At 35.9% G+C, this 22089-nt stretch overlaps 1 protein-coding gene across 1 annotated transcript in view; it reads left to right on the top strand.

Annotated features, from left to right (window-relative positions):
* Positions 1-11003, top strand: part of LOC138309510 (uncharacterized) — a 34772-nt gene extending 23769 nt beyond the window's left edge. Inside the window, exons 4-9 of the mRNA XM_069250731.1 lie at positions 718-778; positions 998-1077; positions 1549-3032; positions 3589-3713; positions 4061-4256; positions 4763-11003. Coding sequence (XP_069106832.1) covers positions 718-778; positions 998-1077; positions 1549-3032; positions 3589-3713; positions 4061-4256; positions 4763-5331 — 2515 coding nt within the window. The 3' untranslated portion in view covers positions 5332-11003. The remainder of the gene's footprint in view (positions 1-717; positions 779-997; positions 1078-1548; positions 3033-3588; positions 3714-4060; positions 4257-4762) is intronic.
* The last annotated feature ends 11086 nt before the right edge of the window (positions 11004-22089 follow it).

The raw sequence follows: 22089 nt of genomic DNA, 5'->3' as shown, positions 1-22089 counted from the left end.
GTTCCTAAGTGTAAAATATCCCAATCTTTTAACATATCCACATGAAAAGTATTGTCCTCTCACACCTGGATTTTATTGCTGCCATTTTCCCATACTCAGCATTAAAAACATTTCACCATTTTAAAAAGTCTTCATTTATGACTTTAATTTAATTATTGAAGAAAATCGTGACTGAGAATCAATGATAAGATATCAATTGATGAAAACTGGAACCTTGGATTACTTATGCATTTTTTCACCACAAAATCCTTTCCCTGTGAGTTTTATTGTATTTCATGAGTAGCCATGTTTTATAGACTCTGAGGACTTTGCCTGATAAACCAGTATATTGCACCAGTAGTTATGAGAGTAAAACTGTTTACTAGAGTCAGCAGAGCATACATGTAATTATGTCTTAAGTGTAAAATGGACTCGTGTTCATTGTAACTATATAAAATATATAGCCATGTAATAAAGCTTCTTGAATTTTTATTTCAAAGTTAGTTTTTCACTGTACCTGTAAATTCAATAGTTTTTCACTGTACCTGTAAATTCAATAGTTTTTCACTGTACCTGTAAATTCAATAGTTTTTCACTGTACCTGTAAATTCAATAGTTTTTCACTGTACCTGTAAATTCAATAGTTTTTCACTGTACCTGTAAATTCAATAGTTGATTCAATATCTGTAAGCTGAATCAGCAGGTTCTCTATAATATAACACTGTTTGTATCTTACAGAAAACAAAAGGAAACTTCACTGAGTACCGGCAAATATACATCTGGACGGGAGCCCTCCAAGGTGAGGCATTGTAGCTATTTAGTCTTTTTATATTACAGAGTTATCTGCCCTTGCAGGTATTGTTGTTTGTGACATCATCAGTTTGTAAGTGACCATTACACACCAGTAAAACTAGAATCAATATTGACCATAGATACCATATCAAGATCTTTTCTGGTATATCTTCAGATTCAGCTTAGTCTTTAATGTGTTTCTCAGGTCTGTGATTTCCTGTTACAGGGGACAGACAATAGTGTGACCGTTGATGTGGACAGTGGTCTCGTCCCCGTGGAGAATGGTCAAGCCGGCGGCAGTCTGAGGTATGGACTCTTATTTATATACAGTCAAACCTACCTCAGTGTTACCCTGTATATTAAGTCACCCTGTCCAATGCGTCACATCCATAGTTTTCCTGCGAGATTTTCTATACATTTCACCTGTTTAATGCGTAAACCTGTCTAACACGCCTGCGTCACACATTTCTTGCACACATTTCATACAAGACCTGTGTAATGTGTCACTTAAATTGCCGATCCTTACCAACAGTCTATAAATTGGCTTCATAATTCAGGCATTGATGCTGGTGCAAATTCTTAACATTGTTGATGATATCAAATTTTATCATTCAAATTTATCCTTGGGTTGTTGATTATTTTAGCTCTATAACATTAAAGTTCAAATCAATTTTAATTTATTCTGATTTTCTCCGAAAAAATATTTCATAATCAGAGGCATTTAGGTCGCTTATCATGATTAAAAATAAGTTTTGTTCATTTTTTTTCCCACTCCAGAATCAGTAACAGTAGTCAGAGAAGCCCCGGACATTCTCCTCACCATGCAAACCAACGACAGTTACCCGCCCCGCCCCAGGGCAACGGCTCTGTCAACCGAACTTTACAAATGGAGGACGAAGATCCAGAGGACGATTACGACCATTTAATGAATAAATCCCAGACCAACAAACGCGGGTCCAACTATGATCACGTTATTCTCGGAGAAGATGGTTCTGTGAAAATAAAGGAGAGAAAGCCAAGTGTCCCCGATACAGATTACGCTGAGGTGAATATAGAGAATATCTACACACCGGTCAAAGATCAGGGAGCCAGGAAATCACAAAACTTTAATGGTAAGCCTCGCGTTAATATTACCTCTAACGAGGATGAATATGCGATGGTCAGTGACGAGCGGGAACCGATGCTCCCGGCCACTGTCAAGGCCAAAGAGGATCCATATGCTAAAGTCAAAGAGAAAAAGGACTCATTTGCAAAGGCCAAGGACTCTGATGACCCCTATAATAAGGTCAAAGAGAAAGATGACCCTTACAATAAAGTGAAGGATGATGACCCTTATAACAAGGTCAAGGAAAAGGATGACCCCTATAACAAGGTCAAGGACACTGATGACCCTTATAACAAGGTCAAAGAAACAGATGACCCTTACAATAAGGTCAAGGACTCTGATGACCCCTATAATAAGGTCAAAGAGAAAGATGATCCATATAATACAGTGAAAGATGATGACCCATATAATAAGGTCAAGGAAAAAGATGACCCTTACAATCGGGTCAAGGACGATGACCCATATAATAGGGTCAAAGAGGAAGGGGAATCAGGTGGTTCTTTTGGTGATTTTGACCCCTACAACAAGGTCAAGGACACTGACCCTTACAACAAGGTCAAGGACACTGATCCCTACAACAGGGTGGACGATGATGATCCTTATAATAGAATAAAGGGAGACGATCCACCATATAATAAAATAAAAGGCGATGAAGCCGATGACCCGTATAATAAGGTTGACGAGGATGATTTTGTAGACATTACTGAAGATCCTAAATATCCGTATTCTACTGTAGATCCCGCACGGAAAGCCAAACAGGTGACTAAAATAACCGTGACTTGTAACAGTGGGGAAGGTCCCTCAGGGGCCACAGACAGGGTATCATCGGGGGCAACAGGCAGGGTATCTCAGGAAACATTCAAAGTGGAGGAAGGGGGAGATGAATATGCTGTTGTTGTGAAAAATAGGTCAGATTCCTCGTCTACGGCAACTGTTGTGAGTGAATCCAAAGCTACTGCTGATGCTACTGTAGAAATCCAGCCTGCAACCCTGCCTCCCGAACCTCCAAGGAATTACAGGAGGGAAGAGACAACACCAGCGCCAAATGGTGGTGCCACACCCACAAGTTCTGTGAACCAATTGGAAACACAAACATCGTCTGCCACAGATGTCAATCAAACAGCACCTGCTGAAGGGGAGACTGTGCAGGTCGCAGGTCAGTGCTTTAATTAGTTTAAATAATTTAATGTATGTCACTGGCAATAAGAAATCACAAAAACATTCATTGCCCCAAAAATTATCAAACACAGGTACATTACTTAAAATCATGTCTCAAAATTGAATTCCCCAAGAAAAATCGTTAGGGATGAAAAAGAAAAATTAGGTCACAACAAATTAAATCTTAAACAGGAGGCATGTGAGTGCATTTGTCAATAATTTGTTTCTTTTAATAGAAGTTGGCAATATATATATTCTGTATGCAAACATGTAAGATGGTAATCCTTGTGTGAATTGACTACGTCATTTGTCATGAAAAATCATCAGTATAAAGTCATTAGTCTTATTAGAAAAATAAATATTTTCCTCTCTTAAATAAGAAATGTATATGTCACCCTCACTTTAAAGTATGTATGCAAAGCATTTGTACACAAATAAATATTCAAAGAAGTTTGTTGACATTAAAGTTTGTAAGTCTGCCCTTTCATCTTTAAATGAAGTATAACTGCATTTGTACCTACTAATATTATATACATGTATGTACCAATATAAAGGTCCCCCACGCAGAGAACCAGGGTACATTAAACTGACGTCTAGAGAGTCGATGGCCAGTATAAACGCCCGCCGTGCTCTCAACACGTACGAAACAGTGGCAGAAACAGAGAACATGTATGCAACGGTAAGTTGTTCAACCCTAGTTGAATTTAAATATTTGGACCCAGGATAATCTGGGTGCCATTTGTCTTAAACATTTTGAATTCAAACTCCATCTGATTTTTGGGGACACAAATACCATGGTTGAAGTGGTGTAGAAATCCACAATAGCTGCAAGGCCCCTAAAGGGATAAAAAAATGATTTTTAAAATCGTCCAATTCTAATGAAAATTGTTATTTTTAGGTGTTTGGGGTCACATGTTGTTTTTTGTTTTTTTGCATTAAAGGATTTACTATAAGCAGAGATTGGGCCTTTCTTACATGTCAGTCTTTTAGTTTACCATAAATCTTAATGTTGTCTGTGTGCCTTAGGTGGAAGGTGGATCAGGTGATGGAGTGATTCGTGCTGGAACCACAAACGCTGTGTCCACGCGGGCCAGTCTCCCGAACGACTTCTATGCAGAAATCGGAGGGTCAGGGGAGGGGGTTACACCGCCACCGCCCTCAAATCCTGTACCAAATCGTAACAGCCTACCTAACGACTTTTATGCAGAAATTGGAGCTTCTGGTATGTAAATGTAGACCTTAAACTATGTAATGTAATCATCATTAACTCGAAAAATAATTACTGTAGGCTTTCAAAATGCATTTATATAATTTTATGAATGAATCAATGAATAAATGAATGAATGAATTAATCAATGAATAAGTTAGCTAAATAATGTATGATTGAATAAATGAATGAATTAACAAAAATTTAATAAAGAAATGAATGATTGAAGGAATTACTGAACAAACATACAAGCAAAAAAACAAACCTACAAGCTATTTCCTATTTCTATTGTGTATATTACTAGATGAAATGCATGAATGAATTCTTCATAATGAATATGAATTAAATAGATAAATGATTGGCTTGATATGCTTGAATGAATCAGTGAATCATGTCAATCAAATAAATCAATTAGAGGAACAAACAATAGAAAGAACAAGGCTATGGACTCTTATGGATGAGTTTCTGGACATTTCTACTTTTACTGAGATAATCTATTATGTGTAAATTATTATTACCAGGAGATCAGCAAGCGCGTGTCCCTGCCCCGCCTTCACTAGATAGCCTTCACCTCATGACAAAGACACATCATGAAGGTAGACAGGGTTCAAGGTCATCCACGGAGGAAAGTGAATTTCGCCACAGCATACCAGAGCAGTTATCGCCGGGTGCCTATGTTAGCTCGCCACCTCTCCGAGCTAAGGCTAGGACAAGTTACGCTGATCCTCAAGCTTCCAGTTCAAATGTTAGGGGTTCAAGTGGTGTGGTAACTCTTGACCCAAATTATCAGACTGTCAGAGATTGTGTCAATGACCTTGACCTTGATGGTGACATTGACCCCAACTATGAAAGTGTAGAGGAAGCAAAAGCCAAAGTTTTTGTGTTAGAACAAAAACAGGAAAACGGACAAATGGCAGATAATAAGAAAAAGCGGAACCATGTTTACGAGGAAGTGAAACCATCGTCAGAAGTGAGAGGAAATCAGACTCGCGCATTACGTTCTCACATGTATGAGGACATTGATGAAGTTCAGGAACAAAAACGAGAACTGAATAGAAAATCACAAGAAGTTTCAAAGTCAAAAAAATAGTAAATAAAAAAAAAATTCATGTTACAAATTATTTTTTGTCACCAGCAATCTCAAGTTGGCTCCGTACTTTGAAAAAAAATGCGGCCAAATTGTAAAATTAATTCATAATCGAATGAAATCTCAATTTTAATAAGAAAAATATGTTTGATGTAATTTTATTTCAGCAAGTATGAATATTTGTATTATTTTGGGGGGTTGTAACCTATTGTTTTACTTGTCTTGCCTGTATTGTTTTAAATATGATAGGTGTAAGCACATCACCCTGGAGCACTCCCCATCTGTTTTAGTTTGTACTTAACTGTTCCTTATAATGTAACAGAGTATCTTTTATCCTAGAATGGCATATGGCAATGTCATGTATATGTAATAAAACATTATGGTTACATCACCAAATTAACGATATCATAATGATTTGAGTCTGTAGAACAGATATTTACTTCCAGTATTAAAATAAGTTGAGTACAATTTGTTTTTCAAATCCTCTTACAGTTACAAAAGACAAAGAAGGAAGTTTTATAAAGTGCAATGAAAAATTCAGCAAACATAGTTTTTGTTTTCTGTCATAATGTATGGGGTTGTGTTATCAAGTTACAAAATTGAGATATAATGAATAGATACATCAAATATATTGATGATGTCTTGATCTCTTTACATACTTTGTATGGGGTGTTTTAATTGTTGTTCTCTATAAATACTAATGTTTACGTGTCATAATAATTAGTAGACCTTTTATAATGTATTAATTTCTGCAAGAAATTTGGTGCTTTTTCATACATTGCCTTTACTTTGTATTAATGGTGTATGTACTGAAAGGGGAGACAACCCCCTGATTGTCTCCCCTGTTCTACTGCTGGATATTTAGTCATTTTTCCCACACACAAAAAAATCCACCCTTCATACATAATTGGACTATTCTAGTTCAGAGGCTGAAATAGTCCATTATAAAATTCCAGGGATGAATAGAGTTAAATGGCATATCCTGGAATCATGCACCTGTTGTTTTTAATACTTTTGATAATTTAGCCATTTTCAGTTTTATATGGTTTTTCATTAATCATTTTTCAGCACTAAGATAATAGTAAACTCACTTCAAATCATTCCAACTAAAACAAAAAGAAAACAAGATTTCTATACATTTTTAACAGTAATAAGTCATTCATGCCGCACCACAATTCAAACTTTTCATTTTTAAGAGTTAAACAATCGGTCCATTATGAAATGATAGATTTGAAATAAATTATATTCTGTTTTTGGTTTTATAGAATTGTCTCCCCTTGCAAGTGTAGGTTTTGATTGGAAGTGATTATATGAGAGAAAATAATGTTGTACATTGTTTCCCTAAAGATTGTGATGTTATGCTCAGAATAATATTACAACCGATATTTACTTACTTACAAGGGCAGATAATTTCCTAATGTGCAAATGCAGAATATGAAGATATGGAGATATAGAGAGTTATGATAGGTTATGTGTTACCAAGTTGGTGAATTCTACACAAGTTCAGCTTCATGTTGTAGGGAAAGAAAAGGGACCTTTACAATGCCAGGTTAGATATGCATGTCATGTTAGATATACCATTTACTTTAAGTTTAATGAATCTACCTGTATTTAATATGTGAGTTGTATATTTATCACTCAGAGGATAATGATGAGATAGCTTTGATTGTATTAAAACTATTTAGTGCATTGTAATGATGCTTAGCCACATTTGATATGAAAATAATCAGCAAAATAATACAATCTATTTAAAATTATACTTGTAATTCCGTTGCCACTACGATAATCAACGTTATGCTACAATACAATGGAGCATAATGTAGAGTTTTGTAGTTGGGTAGTGGGAGCGGAATACCAAGTCTAATATTAATTAGATTGCAAAATAATATATCCATACCCTTGTGTATCAAGTCCCTTATTCAATCAGATATTTAGTGTGTTTTCTTACATTAGTATACAGCATTAAGTTTGAACAATTTGTATTTTCACTGATGTTTAGTTTTCTGTTGAAAAAAGAATCGAGTAAGATTATTTTGTATTTTGATGGACACATTATTTGTATCAGAGATGTGTGAAACAATAGGTAGCACAATAAAATGTAAATATTGTATCTTGAGGTTGTTTTAATTGTAATTAATTTCTTAAACATTCTTTTAAAAATATTATGTCAAACTGAAATTATTTTTGAAAATGACTCCTCTATTTTGCTGATATGTCTCAGGAATCTAAGATTAAAAAAAAACAAGACTAAGTTATGAATTGATGTACATTAAAACAAAGAAAAACTGTGATTTTTTTCAAGTATGTGAAGTATTTACAAGAAAATTCATAGTTGAACAGAGAATTTATAGATTGGCCGCTTTCACTAATCAGTTGTCATGGATGGAAAAGTATGTAATATACCTAAACTTTACCAGACATTCTTGGAGAATTCATGGACTATATAATTGTATATGATTTTGACTTTTTAGTAAGCAGATATTAAAGGTTGTGTTGACCTGGGCCCACTTTCACGAACATTTCATAAATTTAAGGAATTCCTTCACTTAGAATTCCCCATAGGAAAGCATTACAGATTTTTAGGAAAGCTCCATAACTTGAGATTTTTCCCTGAACTTTTATAATGCTTTTCTATGAGGAAATTGAAGTTAAGGAAATCCTTAAAGTTAAGGAATGTTCATGAAACTGAACCCAGCTTAAATAAAGGTGAAGTAAATTTTTGACATAGCCAATCACAAATAATGTGTAATTTTTATTCAGCCAATCACAGTTAAAGTGAAATTTTGACTTAGCCAATTGCAGATTATGTGTAATTTTGATTAAGCCAATCACAAATAATGTGTAATTTTGACTTAGCCAATCACAGATGAGATGAAATTTTGACTTTGACCAATCCTAGAAGTAATGCCACACCAAGAAAATTCAGTGTACAGCTTTAGATTGTGGGTCAGGTTGCTTGAATCTTGTGAATGAATATCCAACTGCCTTATCATAGTGTTGTAGACACATTGTACATTATTTATGTGTATTGTGTATGTTAATTTCAGCTTCTCTCCAATAGAGGTTAAAGTTAAAAAGTTCAAAGGTCATGAAATGTAGCCTACATTTTTTTTTTTTTTAATTTTCTGTTCAACTGTAACAATGAATTTTCTCATAATCATGATTTAAAGGATTTAATTTTTACATTAAAATTGTTATTATTTTCATGTTTTGTGATAAAAAATTTCACATTTTATTAGTTTTGCCTTGATATGGTTGGTACAATTTAGGAGTACAAGTGCAATTTTATTTGTCCTTTTTTTGTGCCATGAGCACATGTTTACTCTTAAGTGTATACAGGAATATATTGATTATTTATAGACATATTTGATTATTTAATTTGATTACTTTCCATTTGTTTATTATGTTTAGTTTCGTTACATGTGATTCTACCAAACACGTAATTGTTCCCAAATGTTTATCATTTGTTTATCCCTAGAACAGCTCTATTCTTGCTATAGTATGACATCATTTAACAGTCTATTTTTCCTGGATCACTCTGAACTAACAGAGTTACTTCCCTTGGTTTCAGTCTGTAAGGCCACAATTTTACTTGCCTTAACAACAAAAAAATACAAACCAAAACTATTTAAAATTTCTTAGTTTCTTTATTTGATTTCTTTTGCAAAATGATTAAAGATGCTCCATCGCTGACAAATTGTATTTTTTCACTATCAAAAACAGGATCAGGCGATTTGGTATTTTTCTTCAGTTACAAAAATTACTTACTTTACATCATTGCCACCATTGGAAAGTTTGAGCTTCTAATTTTACTTCAAGATAAAATTATTAGAAATAATTAATTGCATCCCGAAAAAATTCCATGGCATTATGTTCTGTCTAGAATAAAGTTCTGACTGTGCATGCACCAAAAGCAAAATGGATTATTTTAAATTATCTTTTGTGTTAATTAGACATATATATACATGATTAAACACGAATAATTGTTCAAATGATGAGTACTGTTTATCCTTTGTTGGCGGTGGAGCATCTTTAATGGTTTGCTTTGTGCAATACTAGTCCATATTTGGTCCTAATAAGCGCACCCTCATTTTTTTTATTATTTTATTTCTAATTGTCCCTTGTGCTTATTGGCTCAAATACTGAACTAAATTCCAGTTTATTTCAAAACATTTCAAACCAATGAACAAATAATCAAGAAATATATTAATTTACAGTAGTTACTGTTCTACTGGAGTTACTCCTTTTTGTTTGACTTTTTATGTACCCCTGGATACACATACTGTCTTCTAAATCAAGGACTAGACCAGTCCATTATGAAATTTCAGGGGTGAATTAATCAAGCTTGATTTAATACGATGAATCACCCCTAAAGCCACATTTAGGTTCTCTAAATCAAAGACTAGACCAGTCCATTCTGAAATTTCAGGGGTGACTGAATGAATTAACAGATAATATGTGGATTTAAAAGAGTTTTTTTGTGGAAATCTGCTTATTAGCATCTTCTATCAAAAGACAACTACTTTTTTACAAAAATTTACATGTAATCATACAATTAGCAAGAATAGTTGCCTACCAACAGATAATTTAAAATTGATTTGATTTTTGTTGTGATACATTGAAGTTTAAGTACTAAAATGATTAAAAGTTGCTAGATTCAGTATTAAGTGCATATAAACAGCTGTTCTTTTCTTTTTCAAATCATATGAATTTGAAAAAAAATACACATGGATTAAATTTTAGATATATATACACGTATTCCATGGTCAAATGTTACGCATAATATCATGCAAAAACATGCATTTTGCTTTAAATCTCAAAAACATATAACCATCTTTTATGTTATATTGATGAACTGTTATTTATTCTTAAAAATGTATATGTATTAGTTTACTTTCTGTACAGTTCATTTCTGAGAAGGAAAATGCTTAATGTTTACTGTGTAGAATAGAGGGGGGGCATCCTCAGTACTCCAATGGTTCCGATCACACACAATCTCTACAACCCTGTCTCATAGTAAATCGTGAGGTCGATCACAGGCCTGCATAGACTTTCTTTGAAGACTACAGAGAGAGCGACACCCTTCTTCAATGCCACACAATCAACCACAGTGTGCCGTTTTACAGCTCTTTTGATGTACATCAAAGGACTAATTACATGTTTTGTTCTGTTGCCTCCAGTTTTACTATGAGATGGTCCAGGAGTGTAGAGATCGTTGTAGAGATTGTAAGTGATCAGAACCCCTGGAGTATGGAGGAGGGGGGGGGCTGATAGAATACTGTATGATCAAGTTATATAATGTGAAGCAGAAACGCTGATAAAACAGCTTATCATTGTGATCCTGTTTTCTGTAACAAGGAATCACCTGTGGAATTTGAAACAAACATTTTTTTTCATTCCATGCTGTCCTAGCTATTGAGCAAACTTCTTTCGTACAAAGCATATATTTAAAATGATGGAAATTTTCCAAATTTAATGTATTCTTTTGCTCATGGTACTGTTTAGTAAATATTTCTATTTTACCATTAATATCATTAGATAAATCCCATTTTTATATCATTTTATTTCTAATATATATATACAATTGTGTATGTGTATAAAGCATGGTATGTTGTCCATCATCACATTGTATGTGTAACAGCATATATGAAAAATAAAACAAAATCCAAATACTATTAGACTGTCTCTGTTATATATAGATGTATTGGTTGATGACGAACAAGTACCTACACAGCCTTAGATTTAATTAGCGTTCTGTGAATTCAAGAATTTGAGGCCTTATAGCCAGTATCATTAGAGATTAGCGTTCTTGTGAAATCATAAGAAAAAAAAAAAAAAAAAAACTTTGAGTGTTATAAGTAACCAAAAATAAATGTACTTTTTATTTGGCAAAGAGTGATTATTCAATGTTCATGATTTTATAAGTCAAAAGTCGGCAAAGCAAAAAAAAAAAGAAAAAAAAAACAAACAAACAATCAGATTCATGACCGGATTTATTGGTGTTGAAATCGTTATTTCAGTCAACTACCGCGCGTATTTAGATGACGGAAATCATAAGACGAATGAGTTTATTTTAACTTATTGTTCTTGAATCAAACTTTTAAGGCCCACTACCTTTTTACGGAGCAAAAAATATAAAGGTTTCTTTAAAATAACATTAATAACATCAGAAAATATAAACTGATGGCCTAAAAAGAGGTTACAACATCAAACAAACGCCAGATTTCCTGTATAATACGTGATAACAATGGAGAGTCACTTCTCTGCTTTGCCATCTGACGCAGTGGTAGTCAACTACCGTCCGGTATTTAGAACGACGGCGGGAAACATAAGGCGACCCGCGTTATGAAAATTAGCATTTTATTTTATTCTAATCAAATTGTTCAGAAGGTAATGATACGTGGAGTATTAACGCTAAGTTAACAATATTTGCGACTCTACAAAATTATCAATCTCGTTTTACATTCCCATTTTAAAAATTAAAAGCCGTTTCGGAAAGGTAGTGGGCCTTGAACTATCATAAAATAAATACGGTATACCGTAGATATCTTTCTCCGAAATTCAACACTGCATACATATTATATACTACAACATGTACACTAAATTCAATATAAATGATAAACCACCCTCTTTATTCCTTTGTTTGAGTCCTTCATTCACAGCATCCATCGGAGTGTAGAGATCGTAAGTGATCGAAAGCCCTGGAGTATCAAGGATGTATGTGCATATGCACTTGTGACTTCAGGACACTATATATAATCCGTGGTTATTAGAACCAATGATCATATCCTGCCTCCACTCCGTTCCCGTTCTGTCGACGACCATTTTGTCAGAAATCTGCCAACGTCGTTCAGAGCTTCGTCACCACAGCTACATCACTTCTAGTACATGCCATTCCGAAGCCTCTTGTGTCCGATATGGTGATGTTTGGGCGCCATCCTCGTCATTGAATTTGTTGTCAGATAAATGAAGTTGTTTAAGTCCGAGGCTAACCAACTTGCCTGTTACCTTTCTTAGACATCAGTAGTTAGCCGACTGCAGCTAATAATTTGTCGGTTACCCATGTCAATCAGCCTGCAGTCTACGCATAGTGGAGTTTAGATACTTGGTTTACGAAGGTGATAGTTTCCCATACTGAATGCTGTTCCGTTGCTTACCTCTTCGTCCTTGATAGCGGACGAACCAGTCGTCCCACTTCCTTATTGTTGAGCGTTCAACAGAAGCATAAACTACCAGTTTTATAGACTTCGGTGTGTCTCGGCCAGGGGACAGAACCCAGAGCCTACCTCACAAGTGCGAGCGCTCAGCAGAAGGCCAAAAGTGGGACGGTGTCAAGGGAGACTCTAGGAGAAGAGAAAAAGATAAAGAAAAAGAGTTGGCTTTTACGATATGCAATAGGGTCAGTATAATGTGACCGGTAGCGGTGTGTTGTTTGGTGTCTTCGACGGCATGCTTCAGTGATATAGCACTATAAAAAGGGCAACAGTTCCACTATACAAGAAGACACAAAACGAACATACCGCAGTCTCCCAAAACACATACCACGCACCTAATACACGCTACACACTGCATACATGAGAGGCCGTTCTGACATGACCTTGGCTGTTAATAGGACGTTAATAAATCAAACAAACAAACAAAAAATCATCCTTGATAGATTAGTCTCGTTCATTGTATCCATCTGTTGTTTATCTTCCCTACTCCACCACGACATCAGGACTATTTCTTCTTTTACTAGTGGGGATTGAATGATTCTTCCAAGACGGGTTTTAATGAATACACATTCTTGGTTGACTTTCTATCCCGACTTCTGTCCCTATGGTACTAAGCTTTTATAGCTGCCATCCTCATTTCCCTGTCAGTAACTGGTTGTCCACCATATATATGCTAATTTACTGTCTACAGTTCAGTAATGTTGCGGGTGAATCGTTTTACATTCTTCAGATCGAAACTCCTCCCTCGGTTTATTCAGCGCTGACCACTACAAATCTCAAGAAATGTACCGATTGAGATAATCATGTTCCAACTAAAAACCAGTTTCCAACCAGTCGCCAAGCAACATAATGAATATTGTGGTATTATCATCCACCAAAAATGTCACTTGTTCATTCTTCTTCATTGCTCTTCAGGCCAACGTCACATTGGTGTCGTCTTTGCATCTTTACATAGACTCTGTACATGTATATCGTGGAAACTCAAACTCCCAATTTTCATTTCTGTTGTGGAAAATGTGCTTCCATCAGGGATATTTATGATTAATGTTTGTATATTGACATATATCCCCTCTGTAACTACAAGGTAATACGATCCTTGTTGTCGATGGTAGTCTGATTAAATCAGGAATATCAATTATCAGGAACTATACCCGCACAAGGCACCTCAATTTACATCTACTGTACAGTGGTGAAATTCCCACTGGAGGTTCGTTTCGCTTTAAAATCGCGAATACTAAATTCAGTGACGTACTCAAGAACAGTAGTACAGTATCAGATGTTACAAGAATTATGGGTTGAATACGAAGAACCGCGAAGTATTGGTCAGAAATGTAATGCGCTATATGCTGCGGATAGTCTGTCAAAGCCGCAGTATCAAATTGACTCCATTATCTTAATACTGAGAGCTAAGGAAGAACTCTTATGATCACTAGGAATTCAAACTGTCCCGACATCTAGTCCAACACTCCATTGACTATGATATTTTGCATTAGATCAAAATAATATTGAAGACGTAATTTAAGAAAGCCATGATGCAATAAGCCTGCAGAAATTATCGTAAACAAGATACTGGGTCGTCTTCTCCGGACGAAAAGGAGTCGAAGATTCCGTAAGTTATAACTTGGTTTCATGTAATCAGAAATATTTATTTCTGACACACAGGCCATTGTACAATATTAACTATCTTAAAGTGCTATAATAATTTAAATTTCATCGTTTCACAACATTTTGTCATCCCGAGGGTAGAATGAAAGAGTATTTTTCTCTCATACCTCGACGTTTGATCGCAAATTTCCAATTATGATAGCCCGCCAGTTTGAGAAATAAGTTTGAAGAAAACTGCCACTGAAAATCAATTCACCATACATGTAAATTGCGTGAAAATTTAACGCAAATCCAGTTATTTGCATTTTATATAGTAAAACCAGCATATGATCTAAAATTAGCTTAAAAATTATCGAGAAAATAATAATTCTGTTTACGCAGTGACGTCACAAAATCAAGTCCACAAATAATTACATAGGTAAAGGACATGATCGCAAAAGACGACTTAATTTAGGATCTTATCTTTTCTCTTTTTCCTAACTGACTTTATCTTTCCTAATGCCTCCCTTGTCACCGCCTCACTTTTGGCCTTGAGTTGAGCGTTCGCCCCCGTGAGGAAGATTCTGGGTTCTGTCCCCTGGCCGAGACACACCAAAGTCTGTAAAAGTGGTAGTCTCTGCTCCTGCTTAGCACTCAGCATACGGGAGTGGGACGACTGGTTCGCCCGTTGTCAGTATAATGTGACCGGGCGGGGTGTGTTGCTTGGTGTCTTCTTTGACATGCTTCAGTGATATAGCACTATAAAAAGGGCAAGAGTTCCACTATACAAGAAGACACAACACGAACATACCGCAGTCTCCCAAAACACGCACCTTGCACTTCACACACGCTACACACTGCATACATGAGATGCCGTCCTTACATGACCATAGCTGTTAATAGGACGTTAATTAATCAAACAAACAAACAAAGGTATGAGAAAACGTTTCATATTAGTTTTCAACGATGTTAATGTAAATATAAGTAAACAAATATACATAAATTGTTTAAATGGGTAGAACTGGTCATACCAAGATACACGACGTAATTACATTAGTATATAGGAAAGAGGACGACACCAAAAGTTAGGTCAAATGTTGAGTTACTAGCATTTGCTACACCAGTATAGTATTTCTCACACGTTTCTTTTTTATTATTTTTATGCGAGTGTCCGGTCTCGTGCTAAGTTAATTCGTTTCAGGTATGTAGGCAAGTTTTGCTTCAATATCAACATCGAACTCATTAGCATTTAGATTCCAAACAGGTCCAATGTAGCTGCTAGAACTCTCCGGACCTACCTACTAGTGAACTAACCGTTACACGTATTTATACTTACCTGTGTACTAAGTGTGGAAAGGCTGAGTTTTAGACTACATGTATTTAAATGATACAATTTATATCTAAAATATCTCCTTTCTTCATTGGACATTTACAGTTTTAACTAAGAATATAACACAGGAGCTGGATTTTTAACATTATTGTTGATCTACTTTTGCAGTTGTATTATTATTGATCGCAATTTGACGATATTTTTAGTTTTAAATGTTCGTTTTATTTTTTTAAATGTATCTTCTAAAGGGACACAAATCGTCTGAGACTAAATGATTTAAACAACAATTTGTAACACACTAAAGTAAGACTAAGCTATATGATCTAGTGGACTGTAATTATTAATCTACTTACTTTTAACATGGCATATTGTTCGTGTTGACGAATTAGGTAGAATATGCGAAAATCATTTGACCGCAAAAATAACACCCTGTTCACCATTATTTTGCTCATCTTCGATACTCCAGGGGTTGCTATCACTGTAGTTATATCCACTCCTAGACTATGTCTTAGCGAAACATTTCAAGATAAAACAAAAATGACCGATGAAAGTTCTACTTAAAAGAGCAAAACTCACTAACACAGATTATGACTGGACAGAATTAAGACGTATACGGCATAAATGTGTCAAAATTATAAGGCAGTCTAAAGATAAATATTTCAGTAAGTTGACACCAGAATTACCTCTCCCAAATCGATTAAAGTCCTGGTGGAAAACTTTATCTAAGTTTACGAAAATGGACACGGACAAATTTAAAATTCCTGTCATTTTAAGTGACTGTCAATACTATAGTGAAAGTGTTGATAAGGCTAATATTTTTAACTTTTACTTTTCCAATCAATCTACAGTTGATGACTCTGGTACTTCACTTCCAGAAGATATCTCGTGCAATTCACCTAACAAGCTTGATCACATTCATATAATGATGTCAAAGATAGATTGGTTAATTTCGACTCGTCAAAATGAACCAGATTTAGTCAGCCCTAAGAGATAGCAGAAGTTCTTTAAACTCCACTTGCCATTTTCTTTAATAAATGTCTTGCCATGTCTAAATTCCCGTCGTCTTGGAAAAAGGCTGATGTCGTACCAGTTTTTAAAAAGGGAAATCGCGATGATGTAAAAAAAAAAAAAAAAAAAAAAAAAGTATCGTCCCATATCTTTACAATCATTTACTTATCAGTACAATTACTCCAGACACTATATGCATACTCTAATATAGGTCGTACATAAGAACAATTTAGTATAATTAATGAGCTTCTATCAACCTTATGTTTCAGAGTTCCTAACATATTTAATCTTTTAATATTGTCATAAATGTCTTGAATATGATTATTCCATGAACCTTAGAGTTAAATAAGAGACCCAGATGTTTGTGACAATTTTATTCATCTATAATTTGATTATTAGAAATAAATGGTGGAGGGGGGTGGATTCTATTTTTTCTTGTGATTTTAGGAAAAATTTTTAAGCGTTGTGTGTTTGAACATTTATATAATTCCCTTCATCAAAATAGGCTTATTACTAATTGTCAGTCGGGGTTCACACCAGGTGACTCTACCATTAATCAGTTACTCATCAGTATATCAAACGATTTTGGCAAAGCTTTAGATTAAGATAAAGAGATTTGAGCAATATTTTGTGACATCAGTAAGGCATTTGACGGTGTATGGCATAGAGGCCTTCATAAAAATGGTATATGTGGAAAACTTTTATCTTGGTTAAACCTAACTTGGAATTAGAGTTAACTAAATTAACTAAATTAAAGTGGATTAATCACCAGTAACCCATGGAAAGGGGCAACAGGTAACATTTCTCTTATGTGTAAAGCATATTGACTGATGCTATCTAAATTTCCTTAAACTGGTTCCGAGTTCCGTTTTACTTAAACGGAAATCGGAAATGGAAGTTAATTGAAAACGTATTTAAATTGACTCTATCACAAATTATCCACGACAAAACACAACACACAACATTTGTAATGTGCTCCAATTACATGAAATGAATTTCTTTAATTTTATTCTAGAAACAAAATCCTTAAATGAAACTGTTTCTGAAAGTCATTCATATGAAACTAGACACTCGGACCATATATTTATTACACAAACCTAATTCTATCAAAAATCTTTTCTTCCTTCTGTTATTAACCAATGGAATAGTCTACCACAAAGTATTCGCTAAAACCCATTCTACTTCAGCCTTAAAAACTTAATCATAAGCATTCACAGAATACAGCCTGTATAAGTTCTGGTACCCGTAAAGGTCAAATATATCATGCACGACTAAGAATGTAGTGCAGTGCATTAAAGTCATTTCTTTACAAAATATTTGTACCGTCTCTGTTATGTATATGTGGTGTGGTGGAAGATAACAAACTTTTTTACTTGAATGTGGTCGATTTGAATTTGAAATAAGACGACGCTACTCGTTACATTTCATTGTCACGTTGGATCATCTTCTTTTTAGAGATGAATCTTTTTCTACAGTTGATAATAAATCAATATTCTTAGTCGTACAGTACTACATAAGTAAAACGAGCAGATTTGCTTCCGTTGAATAGTTATACATATGTAAGATATTACATTCCACAAATTTCATTCGAGTTTAAACTTGTTATATATTGTCTTTATCCATTACCAAATGTGAATGCGAGTGAGTGAGTTTCAGTCGTGTAAGAATGGTGTTATCATTCTCCAAAGTTATCATTTGCTTTTAAAGACATGGTAATAGGTTTACATAAGTGTCTGTTGTATTTTGTTGTGTAATATTTAAGCAATAAACTGTTACCAGATTGGACATACAGTTGATATGAAGCCCATCCGGAAGGAAGATAAATAGAATGGCGCCCGTTAGGGCGCCATGAATATTTATTTTTCGGACGGATGGGCTTCATATCAACTGTATGTCCAATCTGGTAACAGTTTATTACTTATATTTCCATTACGATGCTTCGAATTCAAAACTACACACGTATATCCTTTAAATTTCCCGCTTGCGCTAGTGTTGACGTCACCAAGTTCAATAGACGGAACAGCAATAGCATCAACTTCTGAATATAGTTCAACACAAAACGGTTTGAAACAAGCGAACAAATGAAAATTATGCGATGACGTTTTTTTTTGATACAAGTGGTTTTGTCAACACGATAATACTATTAGATTTCATAGACTACACAATTTTAAAACCACTTTTGAAATTATTTGACCGTTATGTATAGGCGTAAGTATACATTGAATACATTGTCAGTGACGCGGCGGAAACGTTAGATATCCATACGCTTGACCAGATTGGAGTTCATAGCCAGATATTGCCCATCTGATTTAACATAGATTAAACGGGAAACTGAAAGTAGAATGGAAATATATAAATATATCCAAGCCAGAAGCAGACGCCTTTGGTTCAGGGGTGGATATCACGAAAGTGATAGTAACCTCTGGAATATCGATGTGGTTTACTATGAGGAGAACGAAGAGATCGTGACGTTTTTTCCTTGCCTGAATTTTTCGGTTGTGTGAAGTTGGCTCGATATATGACATTCGACATTCAACATTCAAATATCGTTGGCCAGCGACGGACTTTTGAATGTTGCCCAGCTCGACATACGACATTCAACATTCAAAACCAATAACTGGCCAACGACAACAGAATCTGAATGTTGCACAGCTCGACATGCGACATTCAACATTCAAAATCTGAATGTTGAGCAGCTCGACATACGACATTCAACATTCAGAACTTATATATAACTGACTAACTAACGGACTTTTGAATGTTGTGCAGCTCGACATTCGACATTCAACATTCAGAACTTATGTATAACTGACAAACGAACGGACTTTTGAATGTTGCGCAGCTCGACATACGACATTCAACATTCAAAACCAATAACTGACCAACGACAACAGAATGTGAATGTTGCGCAGCTCGACATACGACATTCAACATTCGGAACTCATATATAACTGACTAACGAACGGACTTTTGAATGTTGTGCAGCTCGAAATTCAACATTTAGAACTTGTGTATAATTGACAAACGAACGGACTTTTGAATGTTTCGCAGCTCGACATACGACATTCAACATTCAGAACGTATGTATAACTGATAAACGAACGGACTTTTGAATGTTGTGCAGCTCGACATTCGACATTCAACATTCAAAACCAATAACTGGCCAACGACAACAGAATCTGAATGTTGCACAGCTCGACATGCGACATTCAACATTCAAAATCTGAATGTTGAGCAGCTCGACATACGACATTCAACATTCGGAACTTATATATAACTGACTAACGAACGGACTTTTGAATGTTGTGCAGCTCGACATTCAACATTCAGAATTTATGTATAACTGACAAGCGAACGGACTTTTGAATGTTGTGCAGCTCGACATACGACATTCAACATTCAAAACCAGTAACTGGCCAACGACAACAGAATCTGAATGTTGCGCAGCTCGACATACGACATTCAACATTCAGAACTTATATATAACTGACTTACTAACGGACTTTTGAATGTTGTGCAGCTCGACATTCGACATTCAACATTCTGAACTTATGTATAACTGACAAACGAACGGACTTTTGAATGTTGCGCAGCTCGGCATACGACATTCAACATTCAAAACCAATAACTGGCCAACGACAACAGAATCTGAATGTTGCGCAGCTCGACATACGACATTCAACATTCAGAACTTATATATAACTGACTAACGAACGGACTTTTGAATGTTGTGCAGCTCGAAATTCAACATTTAGAACTTGTGTATAATTGACAAACGAACGGACTTTTGAATGTTTCGCAGCTCGACATTCGACATTCAACATTCAGAACTTATGTATAACTGACAAACGAACGGACTTTTGAATGTTGCGGAGCTCGACATACGACATTCAACATTCAAAACCAGTAACTGGTCAACGACAACAGAGATCTGAATGTTGTGCAGCTCGACATATGATAATCAACATTCAGACTTGATCGGAATTTTGAATGTCGTGCTGCTCGACATACGACACTTAACATTCAAAACATATAGATGGCCAACAGGAACGGACTTTTGTATGTAGTACAGCTCAACATGCAGAATTTGATTATTGTTCAGTTCCATATACGACATTCAACATTCAAAATTTAAATATTGTTTGTCAATATCGTGTTGGCAAGGCGTTTTTTGTTTTGAAAAAAACCGCTTACTTGAGGAACCTTTTCGTTCCCGTTTGGTGATTGCCCCTTTGTTTTTGGTCTAACCTTTTTCGAGGGACTCTCTCTTCTATTCAGAAGGATTTGAAGGAGGCCTCGGTAACTTCTGCCCTTTGTTTGAAGATAATGCGTGAAGGCCAGTAACTCACAGGGGTCAGCGCCTCCTGATAAGAAGGCTGGAACTTCAGCTCCCCAGTCTGCTGTGCAGCCGAAATCGAAACCTTAGTTGAAGGGCAACAAGAGAAAGGTTGATTAGGATAAAAACCCTCCTGGGGGCAATAAGAAGAGTTCCTGACTCTTTCTCCCTTTCCTTTGTCGTTCCAGACGAAAGTTCTTTTCTGCAGGGCTCCGCTCCTCCAATTGTAGATTCTGGTCCTTTGAGGATTAGATTTCAGGAGAGGAAACGGATTTCTGCATTCCAGGGGAACAGATGTTTACATCTATTTCGACGATTCTTTCATGCTCCAGCTAGTGTAGTATTCTTTAGAATAGAACACCCGTCTGGTCCTGAAACTTTTAATCAAAGTCGGCTTCATTCCTTCCAGGGAGAAGACCGAGATTTCCCCTTCTGAAGACTTTGTCTTCCTGGGAAACTGTTTCCACACGGTTCAGAGTATTACCTTTCCACCGTAGGATAATAGAGAAGGCTAAATATCTTGCTTTGACCTCCATCGGCTCGTCCCACGTCTAGGTTCCTTGATTTCTGGGTTACCTCAATGCTCTGGCAGATTTAGTCCCTATAGGGAGACGTTATATCAGACCTCCCAAGATTATCTTCCTTGCGAACTGGGTCCCTGCCATCAGGGAATTAGCTTCCTCTCAACCAGTCTGAGAAGGATTTATTCGGTGTTAAACTCTAAAAGACAATGTTCTATGGGGGATTCAGTTGTCCACGACAGCTTCCACAAATGACCTTGTTCACGGATGCGTCAATGAAAGGGCGGAGGGCTTACCTGGGTGGCCATCGCCAGTCCTTTGTGCCCTCGCTATCTGTTTTCACTGTTTTAGTCAAGCATCTTCCAGACAGGTTGACTGTTCTGGCGGATACTCTTTCAAGGCGCCGCCAGCCGGTTCTGTCAGAATGGAAGCTAAATCCCTCGAACTTCGCGGGCATTTTTCAGATGTGGACCAGGCCTTACATAGATCATTTCGCCAATTTCCTGAACAATCAGTTGCCAACCTTTGTCTGTCCGGTGGTGATAGACCAAATAATTGTGGACGCACTATTTCTGGATTGGGACGGATGCATTCTTATGCTTTCCTTCCATATAACCAGGTATGCAGGGTTCTACATTAGCTTTGGGAGGATTATTGCTCTCTCCTTCTGATATTGCCCCTGTGGGTGAGACAACTCTGATTTTCGGAGCTCTTGTAGTTTTTGGTAGATGTTCCTCTAGTTCTCCCAACCAAACCAATATCCTGCGC

This window comes from Argopecten irradians, chromosome 15 (assembly GCF_041381155.1).
Source record: "Argopecten irradians isolate NY chromosome 15, Ai_NY, whole genome shotgun sequence".
NCBI classification, from domain to species: Eukaryota; Metazoa; Mollusca; class Bivalvia; order Pectinida; family Pectinidae; genus Argopecten; species Argopecten irradians.
The sequence above is the reverse complement of the archived record's forward strand: the minus strand, read 5'-3'. Positions and strand labels throughout refer to the sequence as shown.